This window comes from Bufo gargarizans, chromosome 2 (assembly GCF_014858855.1).
Source record: "Bufo gargarizans isolate SCDJY-AF-19 chromosome 2, ASM1485885v1, whole genome shotgun sequence".
In the NCBI taxonomy this organism is placed as follows: Eukaryota; Metazoa; Chordata; class Amphibia; order Anura; family Bufonidae; genus Bufo; species Bufo gargarizans.
The window spans coordinates 126,150,699-126,168,881 of record NC_058081.1 but is presented as its reverse complement, the minus strand read 5'-3'; the positions used below and the strand labels follow the sequence as shown (position 1 = coordinate 126,168,881).

The 18,183-nt window shown below is 42.0% G+C and overlaps 1 protein-coding gene across 1 annotated transcript in view; it reads right to left on the bottom strand.

Moving 5' to 3' along the window:
• The window catches only part of AGBL1 (AGBL carboxypeptidase 1), a 1,106,789-nt gene that overhangs the window by 506,447 nt on the left and 582,159 nt on the right, over positions 1-18,183 (bottom strand). Inside the window, exon 19 of the mRNA XM_044279459.1 lies at positions 3,982-4,111. Within this exon, the coding sequence (XP_044135394.1) occupies positions 3,982-4,111 (130 nt within the window). The remainder of the gene's footprint in view (positions 1-3,981; positions 4,112-18,183) is intronic.

Here is an 18,183-nt window from a genome sequence, read left to right as displayed (position 1 = left end):
ACGAGGGGCGAGATTCCCGTATTCAACCCCTAGAATGTCCCCCCACTCTGAGTATTAGCGGCAAACTTGTGTGGGACCTTATGCACCCACTGCTAGATAAGGGTTACCACCTGTACGTGGATAACTTTTTTACTAGTATCCCCTTGTCCCAGTCCCTCGCCGACAGATCCACGTCCGCTTGTGGGCTTCCCTATCCACCTCCTCCAGGTACCTATCCCCAGGGGTGAGACCTGTGCCCTTACCAGTGGAAACCTGTTGCTGGTCAGATATAAGGACAAGAGGGATGTCCTTTTACTGTCCACAATTCATGGTAATGGCATAACCCCTGTCCCTGTGCGAGGTACAGCGGCAACAGTCCTCAAGCCCGACTGTATCGTCGACTAGAATCGGTATATGGGAGGAGTTGATCTCTCTGATCTCTATATAATGCCATGCGCAAAACCTGGGCATGCTACAAAAAAGTTGTGGTCTACCTAGTACAGGTTGCCTTGTACAACTCATTTGTGCTGTCCAAGAGGACTGGAAATACAGGAAAATTCCTCCAGTTCTATGAGGCAGTCCTCAAGGCCCTGATCTTTTCTAACCGGGAAAGAGCAGGCCGGAGTACCTCGGGAACTGGAGGCACTCGGATCATCCCTGGCCAACACTTTCCAGGTGTGGTCCCCCATACTGGAAAGAAGGGACAGTAAAAAAAAAAGCAGAGTGTGTCACAGGAGGGGGATATGGAAGGACACCACCACTCAGTGTGACATGTGTCCCCATCAATCGAGCCTCTGCAGGGCCCAGGGAGTACCACACTTCCATGGAGTACTAAATTTATAATCCCCTTCCCCAATTTTAACATTTTTTAGCAAAAATATTATTTTGTAAAACTAAAATAAATAAAAGTAGACATATTAGGTACTGCCGCGTCCGTAAGAATCTGCTCTATAAACATACCCCATGACCAAACCCCTCAGATGAACACGGTCAAAAAAATTTAATAAAAACTGTGCAAAAAATATATATTTTTTGTCCTCTTGCATCACAAAAAGTGTAATAGCAAGCGATCAAAAAGTCATATGCCCCCAAAGTAGTGCCAATAAAACCGTCCTCACATCCTGCAAAAAATTAGCCCATTCTTAAGAGACTCGGCTAAAAACTTAAAAAAAAAAAACGGACTCCTTTTTTAAACAAAAAATTATAAAAAAAAGATTAAAACCTAAATACATTTTTAAAAAGTAGACATATTAGGTATTGCCGCGTCCGTAAGAATCTACTCTAAAAAAGGACCTAACCGCTCAGATGAACACGGTCAAAAGAATAAAATTAAAGCGGTGCCAAAACAGCTATTTTTTGGCACATTTTCCATTTTAATCCATTTTTCCAGTAACAAAGCAAGGGTTAATAGCCAAACAAAACTTAATATTTATTACCCTGATTCTTCAGTTTACAGAAACACCCCATATGTGGTCATTAACTGCTGTATGACCAAACGGCAGGGCGCAGAAGGAAAGGAACGCCGTATGGTCTCTGGAAGGCAGATTTTGATGGCCTTTTTTTGGCACCATGTCCCATTTGAAGAACCCCTGATGCACCCCTAGAGTTGAAACTCCATAAAAGTGACCCCATCTAAGAAACAACACCCCTCAAGGTATTCAAAACTGATTTCACAAACTTTATTATTAACCCTTTAGGTGTTCCTTAACAGTTTATGGCAAATAAAGATGACATTTCAGAATTTCTATTTCTCGTAACCTTGCCTCACAAAAATGTAATATAGAGCAACCAAAAATCATATGTACCTTAAAAATAGCCCCAACAAAACTGCCACCTTATAACATAGTTTCCAAAATAGGGTCACTTTTATGGAGTTTCTACTCTAGGGGTGCATCAGGGGGGCTTCAAATGGGACATGGTGTAAATAAACCAGTCCAGCAAAATCTGCCTTCCAAAAACCACATGGCACTCCCTTTCCTCTACGCCCTGCCATGTGCCCATACAGTAGTTTACAGGCCACATATGGGGTGTTTCTGCAAAGTAGAGAATCAGGGCAATAAATATTGAGTTTTGTTTGGCTGTTAACCCTTGCTTTGTTACTGGAAAAAATTGATTAAAATGGAAAATTTTCCAAAAAACTGAAATTCTTAAAATTCATCTTCATTTACCAATAACTGTTGTGGAACACCTAAAGGGTTAACAAAGTTTGTAAAATCTGTTTTGAATATCTTGAGGGGTGTAGTTTCTTAGATGGGTCACTTTTTTGTAGTTTCTACTCTAGGGGTGTATCAGGGGGGTTTCAAATTGGACATGGTATAAATAAACCAGTCCAGCAAAATCTGCCTTCCAAAAACCACACGGCACTCCTTTCCCTCTACGCCCTGCCGTGTGCCCTTTACAGTAGTTTACAACCACATATGGGGTGTTTCTGCAAACTACAGAATCAGGGCAATAAATATTGAGTTTTGTTTGGCTGTTAACCCTTGCTTTGTTACTGAAAAAAATGGATTAAAATGGAAAATTTGCCATTAACTCTTGTGGAACACCTAAAGGGTTAACAACATTTGTAAAACCAGTTTTGAATACCTCGAGGGTGTAGTTTCTATAATGGAGTCTTTTTTGGGTGGTTTATATTATGTAAGCCTCACAAATTGACTTCAGACCTGAACTGGTTCTTAAAAAGTGGGTTTTTGAAAATGGCAGAAAAATTTCAAGATTTGCTTCTAAGCTTCTACGCCTTGTAACATCCTCAAAAAATAAAATTGCATTCCCAAAATGATCCAAACATGAAGTAGACATATGGGGAATGTAAAGGAATAACAATTTTTGGAACTATTACTATGTATTATAGAAGTAGAGACATTGAAACTTGGAAATTTGAAAAATGTGTACATTTTTTGGTCAATTTGGTATTTTTTTATAAATAAAAATGTTTTTTTTTTTTACTCCGTTTTACCAGTGACATGAAGTACAATATGTGATGAAAAAACAATCTCAGAATGGCCTAGATAAGTCAAAGCGTTTTAAAGTTATTCACACATAAAGTGACACTGGTCAGATTTGCAAAAAATTGCCTGGTTCTTAAGGTGAAATATGACCGTGTCCTTAAGTGGTTAAAGCCCCTATGAATACTAAACATTACATTAAAAAGATTTTTTTAAAGTTTAAAAAAATGAATAAATATATGAATAATATGAAAAATTTAAATGTCCAATTTCCAATTTTGCATGTAAAAATAAGCAATACAAAGTAAACATATCAGGTATTTTGTCATCTGAAAAGTCCTAATTATGACATCAATTTTTCATGTGCAGACAACATTGTAAAGGAAAAAAAGGAAAAATGCATAATTTTCTTTTTTTGTTCACCTGGTCCACCCCAAAAATGAAAATGTGATCAAAAAGTTTTACATACTCCAAAATGTAAATAAAAATGACAGTTCACCCCCCAAAATCAAGCTCCATACAACTCGATTGATGAAAATTTATAAAAGGTATGGGCAACAGAAATTGGCAATGCAAATAAAATGTTTATTTTTTTCCAAACTTTTTTTTATTAATAAAACATATAAAAAAATATATTAAATTTGGTATTTTCATAATCATACTGACCCACAGAATAAGGATTCCACATTTTTAGCACATAGTGAATGAATTGTGTTTTTTTTTTTCATTTCACCCCACAAATCATTTTTTCCTATTTTCCAAAACGAGATATAGTAAATTAAATAACACCACTAAAAAAATTCTACTTCCTCAAAAGACCTCATATGGCCATGTTAATGAATCATTAAAAAATTTGGCTTTTGGAAGGTAGAAAGGAAAAAACAAAAACACAAAAACAGAAATTGTTCTGGTCCTTCAGAGGACAACAACTAGAATGCCCATTTAATGGTAACTGTTGAATATATTAACTAATCTAATCATCACTAAATCTTTACGGTATCTACTACATTGGATATTAGTCTTATACATGACAAAATTGCATTTTTTATGGACTCACCAGTGGTGTTCTGCCAATGCTGGTCAGGTAGTACAATAGACCCTTCACGTGATAAATGGTTGGTTCTAGATCGCACTTGGGTGATAACCATTGTCTGTTTAAATCTTCACCAGTTAGGGAACACCTGTGACTAAAATAGAGAGTATAGTTTAGTCTAGACCACCTTAGACATTCAAGGAATGTGAGTTTATTATAACAATGTATACAGTAGATGTGTCATTGTGTAATAACTACTGGATATAAAATATTGGCTAGAATTTTATAAATACTGTATCATTCAGTACAATTTTTTTTATGGAAAACACAACAAGATTTTATGTGGAAGTGCCCCAACGAATTGATTATTAAGTTAGTTTTACCTATTGCATCCTGGTGAGTATGAAAAAAACAGGAGTTTTAATAGTCACCAACCAAAATTCTGGGAGGGGGTGCGGCGGGTGCGGGCCGCACTGGGTGACACCAGTGATAGGTTGACATCAGTCTGATGGCGGCGGCAGGGGAAAGGGAGATGAGCACTTCTATTGTCCTCAGGAGAGCGATACAAATGGATTCTGCGGCGGGGCAGGGGAAGGAAAGGCATGTCCCTTCCCTGTTCATCTGATAGGCTACTGGCATAATGCCGGCAGCCTATCAGAAGCCGGTGCAGGCGGCCCAATGACATCATTGCACCGCATGAGCCATACACCGCAGGACACAGGCCGGAAGAGGCCTGCATTGCATCACTGACATGGAGGTAAGTATAACTGTTTTTTTTTTATATGTACAATACTTTTACTGGCACATGATGGGGGGCTCTTGTTACTGGCACAAGATGCGGGGGCTCTTGTTACTGACACATGATGGGGGGCTCTTGCTACTAGAACATGATGGGGGGGTCTTGCTACTGGCACATGATTGGGGGGCTCTTGTTACTGGCACATGATTGGGGGCTCTTGTTACTGGCACCTGATTGGGGGGCTCTTGTTACTGGCACATGATGGGGGGCTCTTGTTACTGGCACATTATTGGGGGGCTCTTGTTACTGGCACATGATGGGGGCTCTTATTATTGGCACATGATGGGGGGGCTCTTATTGCTGGCACATGATGGAGGGTGCTCTTTTTACTAGCATATGATTGGGGAGCATCTATGGGGGCACATTTTACTGGCAAATTATTGGGGGGCAGCTATGGGGGCACTTATTACCGGCACATTATTGGGGCACTATAGGGGCATCTACTGAAGCCACAAAGAAGGGGTATTTTATATAGGGGGCTCTGTACAGTAGCATATTATACTGGGACACTATGGTGGGTACTATGGGGAAAGGGGGAGAGGAGTACTATGGGGTCATCTACAGGGGGCACTAAGAAGGGGTATTATATACTTGCAAATTATGGGGGACACTAAGGGCATCTACTGGGGAACTATATATTGGGAATTTTATATTAGTACATTATGGGGGGCACCAGGCGGAATGGGGGAGAGGAGCACTATGGGAGCATTTTCTGGGGGCACTATATAGGGGTATTTTATACTGGCACATTATGGGGCACTATGGGGGCATTAGCTCAACTGGGGGCATTACAAGGAGGTATTTATTAAATCACATTATAAGAATATTTTTTCTACTAGGGGGGGCATTGTGGTGTACTTTATTACTCCCCCATGGTATTAGCTCCCTAGTAGCAGCACCAGCCTCTCCCTGCTCTGTGACCCCACTGCCCCTTCTCCAAATCCTTATTATGAAATCTTTCTCATAAAGATAAAACACAACATCAGCTCCACTGAGCCCACTAGTCAAAGTGTTGAAGTGGTGTCCGAGACCCCCAAGGGCCAAGCCAAGCAATTGCAAGTTTTCATGTGAAATATGATTATGTTATACACATATAGCATACACTGTGCCACACAATATACAGTATACCTCTACACTGTGCCCCACAATATATAGTATACCTCTACACTGTGCCACACAATATACAGTATACCTCTACACTGTGCCACACAATATACAGTATACCTCTACACTGTGTAGTCTGTTTTATAAGCACCATTGTTTTGTGGCAGCGGACAGAAAATAATCTGGAAGTGCCCCTCCCGACACCAGGCTCTGGATCTGCCACTGTCAGGTAAGCGATCTGACTGCTAGCAAACCCCCTTCCCCCCGTCGGCGATCTGTCTGCTAGCACCCACAACCACCCCCCGGCAGGCTCAGTGAAGGATGTGAAGAGACATCAGCAGCGCCGTGGTGGCCGGGACGGAGCTTGATGGACATGCCTGACGTGACTCGTCCACACAGGTCAGAACACGATGACCACACAAAGAAGCGGTCATCAGAAGAAATTGAACAGCATTTGGTGTCTTTGTCAGCCAGTCAGCGAAAGTGGGGTGCACCTGACCTAGGTGAGCTGCTGCCAACAGGGGGGAAAGGGAGTGCTGGGGCTCTAAGCTTTGGGGGGGTCTGCTGAGCTAACAGATGCCCCCCCTCGGCAGTAGCACCCCCAGGGCCCCCATATATGGCTAAAAATGTATTGCTTCGGGGGAGGGGGGTTAGGCTTGGGGGGACACACCATTTTCTACCGCATCGGGTGACACCAGCCCTAGCAACGCCACTGCTTCTATATGCTGTTCAATGTATAGCGATAGCTATTTCGAGTTCAAAAAAAGTTTTAGTTAGGCCCCTTTCACACGGGCGAGTTTTCCGTGCGGGTGTGATCCGTGCGGCGAACGTATGGCACCCGCACTAAATCCTGACCCATTCATTTCTATGGGGCTGTGCACATGAGCGTTGTTTTTAACGCATCACTTGTGCGTTCAGTTGAAATCGCAGCATGCTCTATATTGTCCGATTTCGACGTGACGCAGGCCCCATAGAAATGAATGGGGTGTGTGAAAATCGGATGGCATCCGCAAGCAAGTACAGATGCCATGCGATTTGCACGCACGGTTGCTAGGAGACGATCGGGATGGAGACATATAACATGGTTATAAGGGAAAATAATAGCATTCTGAATACAGAATGCATAGCAAACCAGCGCTAGAGGGGTTAAAAAAAAATAAAAAATAGTTTAACTCACCTTAGTCCACTTGATCACGAAGCTGGCATCTCCTTGTGTCTCCTCTGCGCTGAGCGGCTGAACAGGACCTGGGCTGAGCTGCTGCATTAAATATCGCTTAAGGACCTTCGATGACGTCACTCCAGTCATCACATGGTCTTTTACCATGGTGAATCACCATGGTAAAAGATCATGTGACGTACCATCTGATGACCGGAGTGACGTCATCGAAGGTCCTTAACCTGTATTTAATGGAGCAGCTCACCCCAGGTCCTGTTCAGCCGCTCAGCGCAGAGGAGACACAAGGAGATGCCAGCTTCGCGATCAAGTGGACTAAGGTGAGTTAAATTTTTATTTTGATTTTTTTAACCCCTCTAGCGCTGGTTTACTATGCATTCTGTATTCAGAATGCTATTATTTTCCCTTATAACCATGTTATAAGGGAAAATAATACAATCTTCAGAACATCAATCCCAAGCCCGAACTTCTATGAAGAAGTTTGGGTTTGGGTACCAAACATGCGCGATTTTTCTCACGCGAGTGCAACGCATGACAATGTTTTGCACTCGCGCGGGAAAATCGCGCATTTTCCCGCAACGCACCCGGCTCTTATCCGGGCAAAAAAACTGACGCCCGTGTGAAAGAGGCCTTAGTATCATCAGTAATCCTAAGTGTATGGCCATAAGGGGCCAGCAGAATTGCACATTGACAATCCACAGCATGTTACAGTGACAGCAAAGTGGATGAGATATTAAAAATCTCATCCACACACTATAGAAAACTTTGCAACAAATATCTGCACATAACTAGACCTATAGGGCAAATTTTAACTCTGCAATATGTCAATTTATGTTTGGGATTGTCACTGTGGATTGACCCTTTACAATAATTTGAATTGTCATTTTGCCACTGCATAATTCAGGCAGGTATGCTGCAGATTTTTCTGTACAGAAAATCCACAGGAGGCCAATCCTATGGGGACGTACCCTAAAAGACATTTATCAACACTGATGGCCAGTTCGCAGTGTTCGCCGACGAACAAATGCGACCTGCCATCTTCACTCCCAAGTCTAGCGATAAAGAGGTAAGTCCTTACCTGTGCCTGCGCCGCGAGCCGCTCTGAAACACATGCGGTTACCGGGAGCAGGCAGTACCTCTGCATCGCTGGACTTGGAAGTGAAGATGGCAGATCGCGTGTGTTTGTCGGCGAACACGGCGAACTGGCCATCACTGTTTATCAACTCCTTTATACCAGAAAACTGTCATCAAAGAGTTCCAAAGATTGGCGCACACTGCCCATATACAAAGTTTTGTTACGAATGGGGGCTTGTCACTTTTCTATAAAAAGAGTAGAGCATGGTGGGGAGTAGCCAGTGCGGAGCCAGCACATTTCTAATAATCCAGGCCAGAAAACTGGTGTACATTAGACCTGCAGTCTACAGCACATCTTAATAATTCTGCCATATCTGATGACAGTAAGTGATAAATTAAGACAAGCATGTATTAGGCTGAGTTCACACGAGCGTGACAGATTTGGTCCGGATGCGTTCAGGGTGCGTTCAGTTAAACTCGCACCATTTTGCAAGCAAGTTCAGTCAGTTTTGTCTGCAATTGCGTTTAGTTGTTCAGTTTTTTCCGCGCGGGTGCAATGCGTTTTGATGCGTTTTTCACGCGCGTGATAAAAAACGGAAGGTTTACAAACAACATCTCCTAGCAACCATCAGTGAAAAACGCATTGCATCCGCACTTGCTTGCAGATGCAATTATTAACGCAGCCCCATTCACTTCTATGGAGCCAGGGCTGCGTGAAAAACGCAGAATATAGAACATGCTGCGATTTTCACGCAACGCAGAAGTGATGCATGAAAAAAAATGCTCATGTGCACAGCCCCATTGAAATGAATGGGTCAGGATTCAGTGCAGGTGCAATGCGTTCACCTACTGCATTGCACCCGCGCGGAAATGTCGCCCGTGTGAACGCAGCCTAAGGCTGGTTTCACACGGGCGTTGCGGATTGGGGCCGGATGTGTTCAGAGTGCGTTCAGTGAAACTCGCACTATTTTGCAAGCAAGTTCAGTCAGTTTTGTCTGCGATTGTGTTTAGTTGTTCAGTTTTTTCCGCGCGGGTGCAATGCGTTTTGATGCGTTTTTCACACGCGTGATAAAAAACTGAATGTTTACAAACAACATCTCTTAGCAACCATCAGTGAAAAACGCATCGCACCCGCACTTGCTTGCAGATGCAATGTGTTTTTCACGCAGCCCCATTCACTTCTATGGGGCCAGGGCTGCGTGAAAAACGCAGAATATAGAACATGCTGCGATTTTCACGCAATGCAGAACTGATGCATGAAAAACAATGCTCATGTACACAGACCCATTGAAATGAATGGGTCAGGATTCAGTGCGGGTGCTATGCGTTCACGTCATGCATTGCACCCGCACGGAAAACTCGCTTGTGTGAAAGGGACCTAAAGGAGGCCTTAATAAATGTATTAAAAAACTAAAACTATTTCCCCAATACTGAGACATTTAAGGCCTCTTTCACACGGGCGTGATTTTTTTTGCCCGGATAAGAGCCGGGCGCGTTGCGGGAAAATGCGCGATTTTCCCGCACGAGTGCAAAACATTGTCATGCGTTGCACTCGCGTGAGAAAAATCGCGCATGTTTGGTACCCAAACCCGAACTTCTTCACAGAAGTTCGGGCTTGGGATTGATGTTCTGAAGATTGTATTATTTTCCCTTATAACATGGTTATAAGGGAAAATAATAGCATTCTGAATACAGAATGCTTAGTATAATAGTGCTGGAAGGGTTAAAAATAATAAAAAAGTTAACTCACCTTCTCCTCTTGTTAGCGTAGATGCCGGTCTGTTCTTTAGCTGTGGACTGAATGACCTTTGATGATGTCAGATCACATGCTCCAATCACATGGTCCATCACCGTGGTGATGGAGCATGTGATCTGACGTCATCAAAGGTCCTTTAGCCACAGCTAAAGAACAGACCGGCCTCTACGCGAACAAGAGGAGAAGGTGAGTTAACTTTTTTATTATTTTTAACCCTTCTAGCACTATTATACTAAGCATTCTGTATTCAGATTGCTATTATTTTCCCTTATAACCATGTTATAAGGGAAAATAATACAGTGAATAGACTGTCACCTAGAACCCATGCGTGAAAATCGCACCACATCTGCACTTGCTTGCGGATGCATGCGATTTTCACGCAACCCCATTCATTTCTATAGGGCCTGCGTTACGTGAAAAACGCACAAAGAGGAGCATGCTGCGATTTTCACGCAACGCACAAGTGATGCGTAAAAATCACCGCTCGTGTGCACAGTCCCATAGAAATGAATGGGTCAAGATTCAGTGCGGGTGCAATGCGTTCATCGCACCCGCACGGAAAACTCGCCCGTGTGAAAGGGGCCTAACAAAGAAGGTTAAAGTGTGCCTAAAAAAAATATTAAAAAATATTTGATAAGCTCATAATGACATATGAAAGGTTTGGATCAGTGTTGGTCTGACTGCTAAGACCCTCATGATCGCTAGAATGAGGAGATAGGAGTACAATAGGTTGAGCTGAATGAAAACAGGGTCCCAGACCAGAGATGGCTAAATTGGCTCATCTGTAAATGGCTCTCTTGACTCCGATATCTCAAGATTTTTTATATTGTTTTATCAAGGCTGATGTTAGTACCAAGCAACCAAATTCTATTGTACTTGAGAGCACATAGCAATAGAATAAACATGCTATATGGTTTTGAGGCTCCGAATAGGGTAGAGAGGGGTCTACATTATTGCCCAAAGGCCCACATGAAGTAGGTGCTGGTTCTGATTTCCACTAGAACAAGGAGCACCATAATTCCTGATGAAGTGAAACTGGGCCTCCCTGACCTGTTCTATATGTCTGTCTTGCTAGTATGATGATGGCATAATCCTTGATGTGCTATTGTTTGTTGTTTTTCTGCCACAATGTATTAATATATTAATTTTGTAATAATGGTTGCTCTGCTCTTTTTTATTGCATAATTTTCCACGCAAAGCATTTACAACATTGGCAGTAGTGATGGGCGAACATTGGCCGGGACAGTTCGAGAACGCAAATGCGCATTCACGCTCAAATGTTCGCGAACCGTGTGTTCGCAGCGGCCCCCATAGACTTGAATGGCAGGCAAATCTGAAAAACCTTCAGGTCATATTTGCAGCCACCAAATACTTACTAGAAGTGCACAAATTGTCCCACTACATGGACAGTGACATACCAGATGTATTATTCAAATTTGCGATTTCCATTGATTATTTTTTTCAATGCAAAATATTGGCAATGTAATTTTCGCGTATGTGCATGCGCAAAATAGGTGCGGCCTACTACAGCAACTGGTTTCCACCGACCAAAGTTGGATGTGATCAGAAATGATGGCTGGCAACAATTTTCGCGGCATTGAGGAAGAACTGATCACTGTAAGTAATTTGTCATTAACGCAGTGTATTTGATTACATTTCACATGCATGTCAGAACAATCGCTATATATGCAGATCGACTGTTTAAAAAAAAAAGCACCATTGCAAAAATCCCTAATGATGCGATTTTTTTTTCCGCGGTACACACATTTTATAAGGTCTCAATAGTGATATTAGTGATTGGTGCACTAAGTATTGTTGTGAGAACTTGTGACATCACAGCATTTTTTTTTTGGGGGGGGGGGGGAATGGTTAATCACATCAGTAGAAATTATTGGTTCCAATGTCGTTTGTCACTCTGTGTAGCTGAGGTAACACCGCAAAACATCAAACAAATTCTACACTACCCAAATGCACTATATAGAGAGTATATTATTGGTATATAACACCCCTGCTTCAATCAGGTTTTTTTTTGGGGGGGGGGGGCAACTGGTATATCACACCAGTAGAAATTATTTGTTCCAATAGTGATTGTCACTCTGTGTAGCTGCAGTATCGCAGCAGAACCGCACACAACTGCTGCACAATACAAATGCAGTATAATATACTTTCTATGTTAGAAAGTATATTATAAGTATATCGCACCCCTCTGTGTATCACACATATCGATAGCACACCTATACCAGTCCTTAAAAGGACTTTTGTGGCCCTATTAGCTAGCGTTTGGTGTCCCTAACAGCCTGTCCCTGCTCCACTTAGCAACCTCTCCCTACACTGGCAAAAGACTGAATGTAAAATGGCGGCCAGATCAGGTTTATTTATAAGGTAGGGGGTATGTCATTAAACTCCTTAGATGCTCCTGTCAATAGTCTCCACGGCACCTGACCTAGTATTACAGACCAAAAGGACACCCTCTTAAGGTCCAACAGAATCACCATGACATGATCACTGGAAGCCAAAAAAAACACTAAAAATAAAAATAAACCTTTTTTTTTCCTTACAAAACTAAGACTAATCCACAAATTAATGTTTTGGCCAGCATTTGGTCAGTGATTTACTTCAGTCATTGTGAGCCAAAACCAGATGGTAAAAAACACAGAACAGGCGCAAATCTTACGATTGTACCTTATTCCTTTGTAGACGATAGTCCTGGTTTTGGCTCACAACCAGTGATGGAAATCAGTGATTAAGCTCTGCTAACAAATACTGACATGTGTAGTAGGTTTCAGTATAAAATATATAAAAAAAATATACATAATTATAAATAATTGGTATCACCATAACTGTAATGACCTGTGTGATCACATTAACACATCATTGGTCCCAGGTGAACATTGCAAAAGATAAAATACCAGAGTTGCTGTTTTTGTTCATCTCACCTCCCAAAACAAAGAATAAAAAGTACAAAAAAAAATTAGTTTAAAATGGTGCCCATGAAAAAATATGGATCTTAAAATGAGGTGTTCCAAAACAATAAACAAAACTATAAATTTGGTATTGCTTTAGTTGTAATATCTGACAGAATAAAGTTAACACACAATTATACTGCATTGTGAACACCCTAAATCAAATCCCCAAAACAATGACTAAATTGATGGATTTCTTCCATTCACCCCTCCCCCCTAAAAAATAGTGTCAAAAGTTATTCAATACATTATATGTACTTCAGAGTAGTTCCACTAACAAACTACTTATGCCACATTTGAACAATCCTTTAGGTGGCTGCTTACTGTAAGCTTTTAGAATGTGGAGATAAAATAAAAAAAGCTGCATCCATAAAGCCTAAACCAGCCTGCGTTGTCTGGAGGTTATCTCTAATTAAAAAATATATGTAGGCATGTCCTTTCAGTCGTCCTCTTATGCCAATACTGACATCACCACTAAAGGCATTGATTGCCTCCTGCCTCAGGCCTCTTGCACACGACCGTATGTATTTTGCGGTCCGCAAAAAATAAGGATAACATCCATGTGCATTCCGTATTTTGTGGAACAGAACAGCTGGCCCCTAATAGAACAGTATTATCCTTGTCCCTAATGCAGACAATAAGGGTTCATGCACATGACTGTATCTATTTTGCGGTCCGCAAAAAACTGATAAAAAAAAAACGGATCCGAAAAAATACAGATAACGTATCTTGCAGAATGGAACAGCTGGTTGACAATAATAGGACATGTTCTATTCTTTTGCGGAACGGAAACACGGAAACAGAATGCACACGGAGTACCTTCCGTTTTTTTTTGCGGACTCATTGAAATGAATGGTTCCGTATACGGTCCACAAAAAAAATGAACGGAAATGAAATGAAAATACATTCATGTGCAAGAGTCCTCAATCGCATGTCCACATGTTGTCAATTCGGGGACGTGAACAAAGGAAGGCAGGGGACCAGGAATCTGCCAGCATTGGAGTACAGAGTATTTGGAAGATGAGTACCTTTTTTATTACAATTTAGTTATAAGCTCTTTAAATAGGGTTTTCCCATTTAAACAACATATTGATAGAAAATGCTATAAAAGTCTGATAGCTGCCCACTAAAGATGAGCAAAGTTTTAAAAAATTCAATTTGACTGCTTCACCGAATCTCCTATGTCAAGACTAGCGCCCCACCATGAATGAAGAAGATGCCATGCATGCACTGCATCCACTCCATCAGCAAATGGAGCAAATGGAGAAAGCTATACACATGCTGCATCCTCTCCAATAAAGGGGTCAGAGCTGAATCCGGACATACCCATAATTTCACCCAGGCACCCCCCTCCCCAATGTTAGCATCAGAGCATTTCATGCTCCGATGCTCTCCCTTGCCATGCGCTGGATCGCGCAGTGCAAGGGCTCTTTTATTTGCAATTACACACTGCTGGGCGGAGGCTTCCACCCAGCAGTGTGTTCGTTTTATAGGCTAGGGCAGTGCTAAAGCCCGCCCATCAGTGCCGGTGATGTCACCAGGCTCACTGCTGGGCGGAAACCTCCACCTGGCAGCCCTATGAAGAGCCCGGTTCGTCACCGAACTCCAGAAAATGCCTTTGCCCTGTGCGATTTAGAGCAGGGCAAAGAAGAGCATTGGAGCATGAATTGGGATGGTGGGAGCCATTTTTGAGATAGTATTGGGACCCAGAGGAAGGAACCTGCTCTTTTGTACATTTATCGCATATCCTATCAATATGCCAAGGACAACCTGTAAGAAAAATAGTGGTGACTACTGATTTATTTCTTCATTCTGTTATCACACTAGATAAATAAGCAAACACGGTTCAAGCCATTCAGAACTGCAGTCAGGGATGACGAAAAAAGAGATCTATTGCTGATATTTAATATGAAGCAACAGGCAGGAAATGACTTTGTCTTCCACAATTTAATGAAACTTTTTTTTATTCGCCAAGCCTTCTTTAAGCTGAAGACATCAATGTTGTTTTAATTAAATGAAACTGTTATAAAGTAATAAAGAACAGAAAGTGATAATTTCTTTACACGAAGCACAAACACCAGCAGAAAAGTAAAAAAAAATGAACAGGGTACCAGCCTTCTGAGAGAGTGAGAATTGGTTTTGGATTATGAGTACAATAATTTAATACTGTTGGCCAATGTACTTATAGTATAACCATAGAAATAATTTAGTAACAACACACAATGCATAATATAACTTGCATATAACATATATTTTATTCATAAAAAAAAAACATTCTTGCATCAAACACCATTTAATATTGCATATGATGTAGTGAGAAGCTGGAAAAAAAATGGAGGGAAAAAAATGCAATTCCGCCATAGTTTCATAGGTCTTGTTTTAGTTGCCTAATAATTATGCACACCTGATATAGGGTGTTGATGTCATTAGACCACACCCCTTCTCATTACAGAGATGCACATCACCTAATATGCTTAATTGGTAGTAGGCTTTCGAGCCTATACAGCTTGGAGTAAGACAACATGCATAAAGAGGATGATGTGGTCAAAATACTCATTTGCCTAATAATTCTGCACTCCCTGTAGAATATTACATATTTTCAGTTGTTTCACACCTTTTTGTTATGTTAATTCATAGTTTTGATGCCTTCAGTGTTAATCTACAATTTTCATAGTCATGAAAATAAAGAAAACTTTTTGAATGAGAAGATGTGTCCAAACTTTTGGTCTGTACTGTACACAAGGCAAGGAACATTCTTTGTTCTGAGTGGTGGCAGATATGTGTGGGCTGGCATGAGGAAATTCAATTACATGTGGTCATCACACATGTTGAATTCCTCTGAGATCCATGCCTCTTTCATTCATTGAGCTAGGCAAGTGTGTTTCTCGGTCATGATCCCCCCTGCTTCGCTGAACATCCTTTTAGACAGAACACTTGACGAGGGGCAAGCCAACAGCTTTATGTAAAATTGTGACAGGTCTGTCTGTCAAGCATGCACACCCAGTTGTCAAGGGGTTCCTTGCTTCTCAGAGTGTTCACACCGGCCATTAACTCGATGTAGTCGGACAACCGGCGGTCTAGGCATTCCCTGAGGCTGGAACCGGAGAAGGCTGTTAATGGGTTGGCTGCAAGACTGATCTCATACTGAAGTGACCAACACATCTTCAAACCACCCTCTTTTCGCAGGCGTGGTAGGATTGGTACCTGCACCTGTTTATCTGTGGATGGAAATTCCTCTGCCAGTGCTTGCAACAACAGAATGCAGCATCTCTCGCAGCAAGGACTGGAAATGCTGCATTCTGACAGCCCTCTGTGATGCTGGTAACATGTCTGCCATTTTGTGTTTGTACCGGGGGGTCTAAGTACGTTGCCACCCAGTACTGGTCCTTTCCCTATATGCCTTATATATGGGGGTCCCTCTTTAAACACTGGAGCATAAAGGCCCCCATTTTCACTAAATTGAAACCAGTGGAACGCCCTGGAGAATGCTCATCGCCCAGGAGAATGTTGTCCTCGGTCTCCTCCCCCCAGCCATGGACAACACCAGGGATCCTGAAAAGTTTAACCCCTTAAGGACTTAGGGCGTACCGGTACGCCCTATTTCCCGAGTCCTTAAGGATTCAGGGCGTACCGGTACGTCCTAAGTTTAAATAGAGATTCCGGCGCCGCGGGGGTTAATCTGAACAGGATGCCGGCTGAAATCATTCAGCCAGCATCATGTCACAACGCCAGGGGGGATCATATAACCCCCGTGTCGGCGATCGCAGCAAACCGCAGGTCAATTCAGACCTGCGGTTTGCTGCGCTTTTTGCAGTTTCTGATCCCTGCAGAATCTTTAGAGTGCCTAAAATAAAGATTTTAACCCCCCCTGCACGATTTTATGCCAGCGGGTGGTGCAGGGGGTGTGTCGCAGGCGGTGGGGGTGTTGCGGGAGGTGGGCGGTGCGGCAGGCGGGATCGCGATCCCCCGCCCGCCTCCCCTTGAAAATTCGTTGGCGTCTAGTGGGTATACCAGGGTGTCAGCACATTGCTGACACCCTGGTATAAACGGCTGACATCTGTGCAGATGTCAGCCGTTTAACCCTTTCCATACCTCGGTCCGTACGGACCGCGGTATGGAAAAGGTTAACTGTCAGGTTCAAGGGGCTCCCTCCCTCTCCCATCGGGGAGCTGCTGTGCCTTTGCAGCCCCCCGATGGAGAGGGAGAGAGCCCCCGACCGCCCCCCGCAGCCCCATGCTCACCCTTCCCTGTCTGCGAAGTTGTGGCATCCATCAGGCATCCTGCTGTCTATGGTGCTGAACAGATCTGTGCTAAAAGCATAGATCTGTTCAGTGTAAGTAAAATACAGTACAGAACCCTATATTGGGTTCTGTACTGTATTATACAGACATCAGACCCACTGGATCTTCAAGAACCAAAAATAAAATGTAAAAAAAAGTGTAAAAAGTTAAGAAAAAAAAACACATTTATCAATGAATAAAAATAAAATAAAATAGGTATATATTAGGTATCGCCGCGTCCTTAACGACCTGATCTATAAAACTGTCATGTTACTTTCCCTGCACGGTGAACGCCAAAAGTCGCATGTACGCCAAAATAGTATCAATCAAAACGTCATCTCATCCCACAAAAATCATACCCTACCCAAGATAATTGCCGAAAAACTGAAAAAACTGTGGCTCTTAGACTATGGAAACACTAAAACATAATTTTTTTTTTGTTTCAAAAATGAAATCATTGTGTAAAACTTACATAAATAAAAATAAAGTATGCATATTAGGTATCACCGCGTCCGTATCGACCGGCTCTAAAAAAATATCACATGACCTAACCCCTCAGGTGACCACCGTAAAAAAATAAAAATAAAAACGGTGTACAAAAAGCCATTTTTGTCATCTTACGTCACAAAAAGTGTAATAGCAAGCGATCAAAAAGTCATATGCACCCCAAAATAGTGCCAATCAAACCGTCAACTCATCCCGCAAAAAATGAGACCCTACTTAAGATAATCGCCCAAAAACTGAAAAAATCTATGGCTCTTAGAATATGGAGACACTATAAAATTTTTTGGGTTTTAAAAATGAAGTCATTGTATAAAACTTACATAAATAAAGAAAATTGTACACATATTAGGTATCACCGCGTCCGTGGCAACCTGATCTATAAAATTACCACATGATCTAACCTGTCAGATGAATGTTGTAAATAACAAAACAAAAAAACAGGCCAAAAAAGCTATTTCTTGTTACCTTGCCGCACTAAAAGTGTAATATAGAGCAACCGAAAATCATATGTACCCTAAACTAGTACCAAAAAAACTGCCACCCTATCTGGTAGTTTCTAAAATGGGGTCACT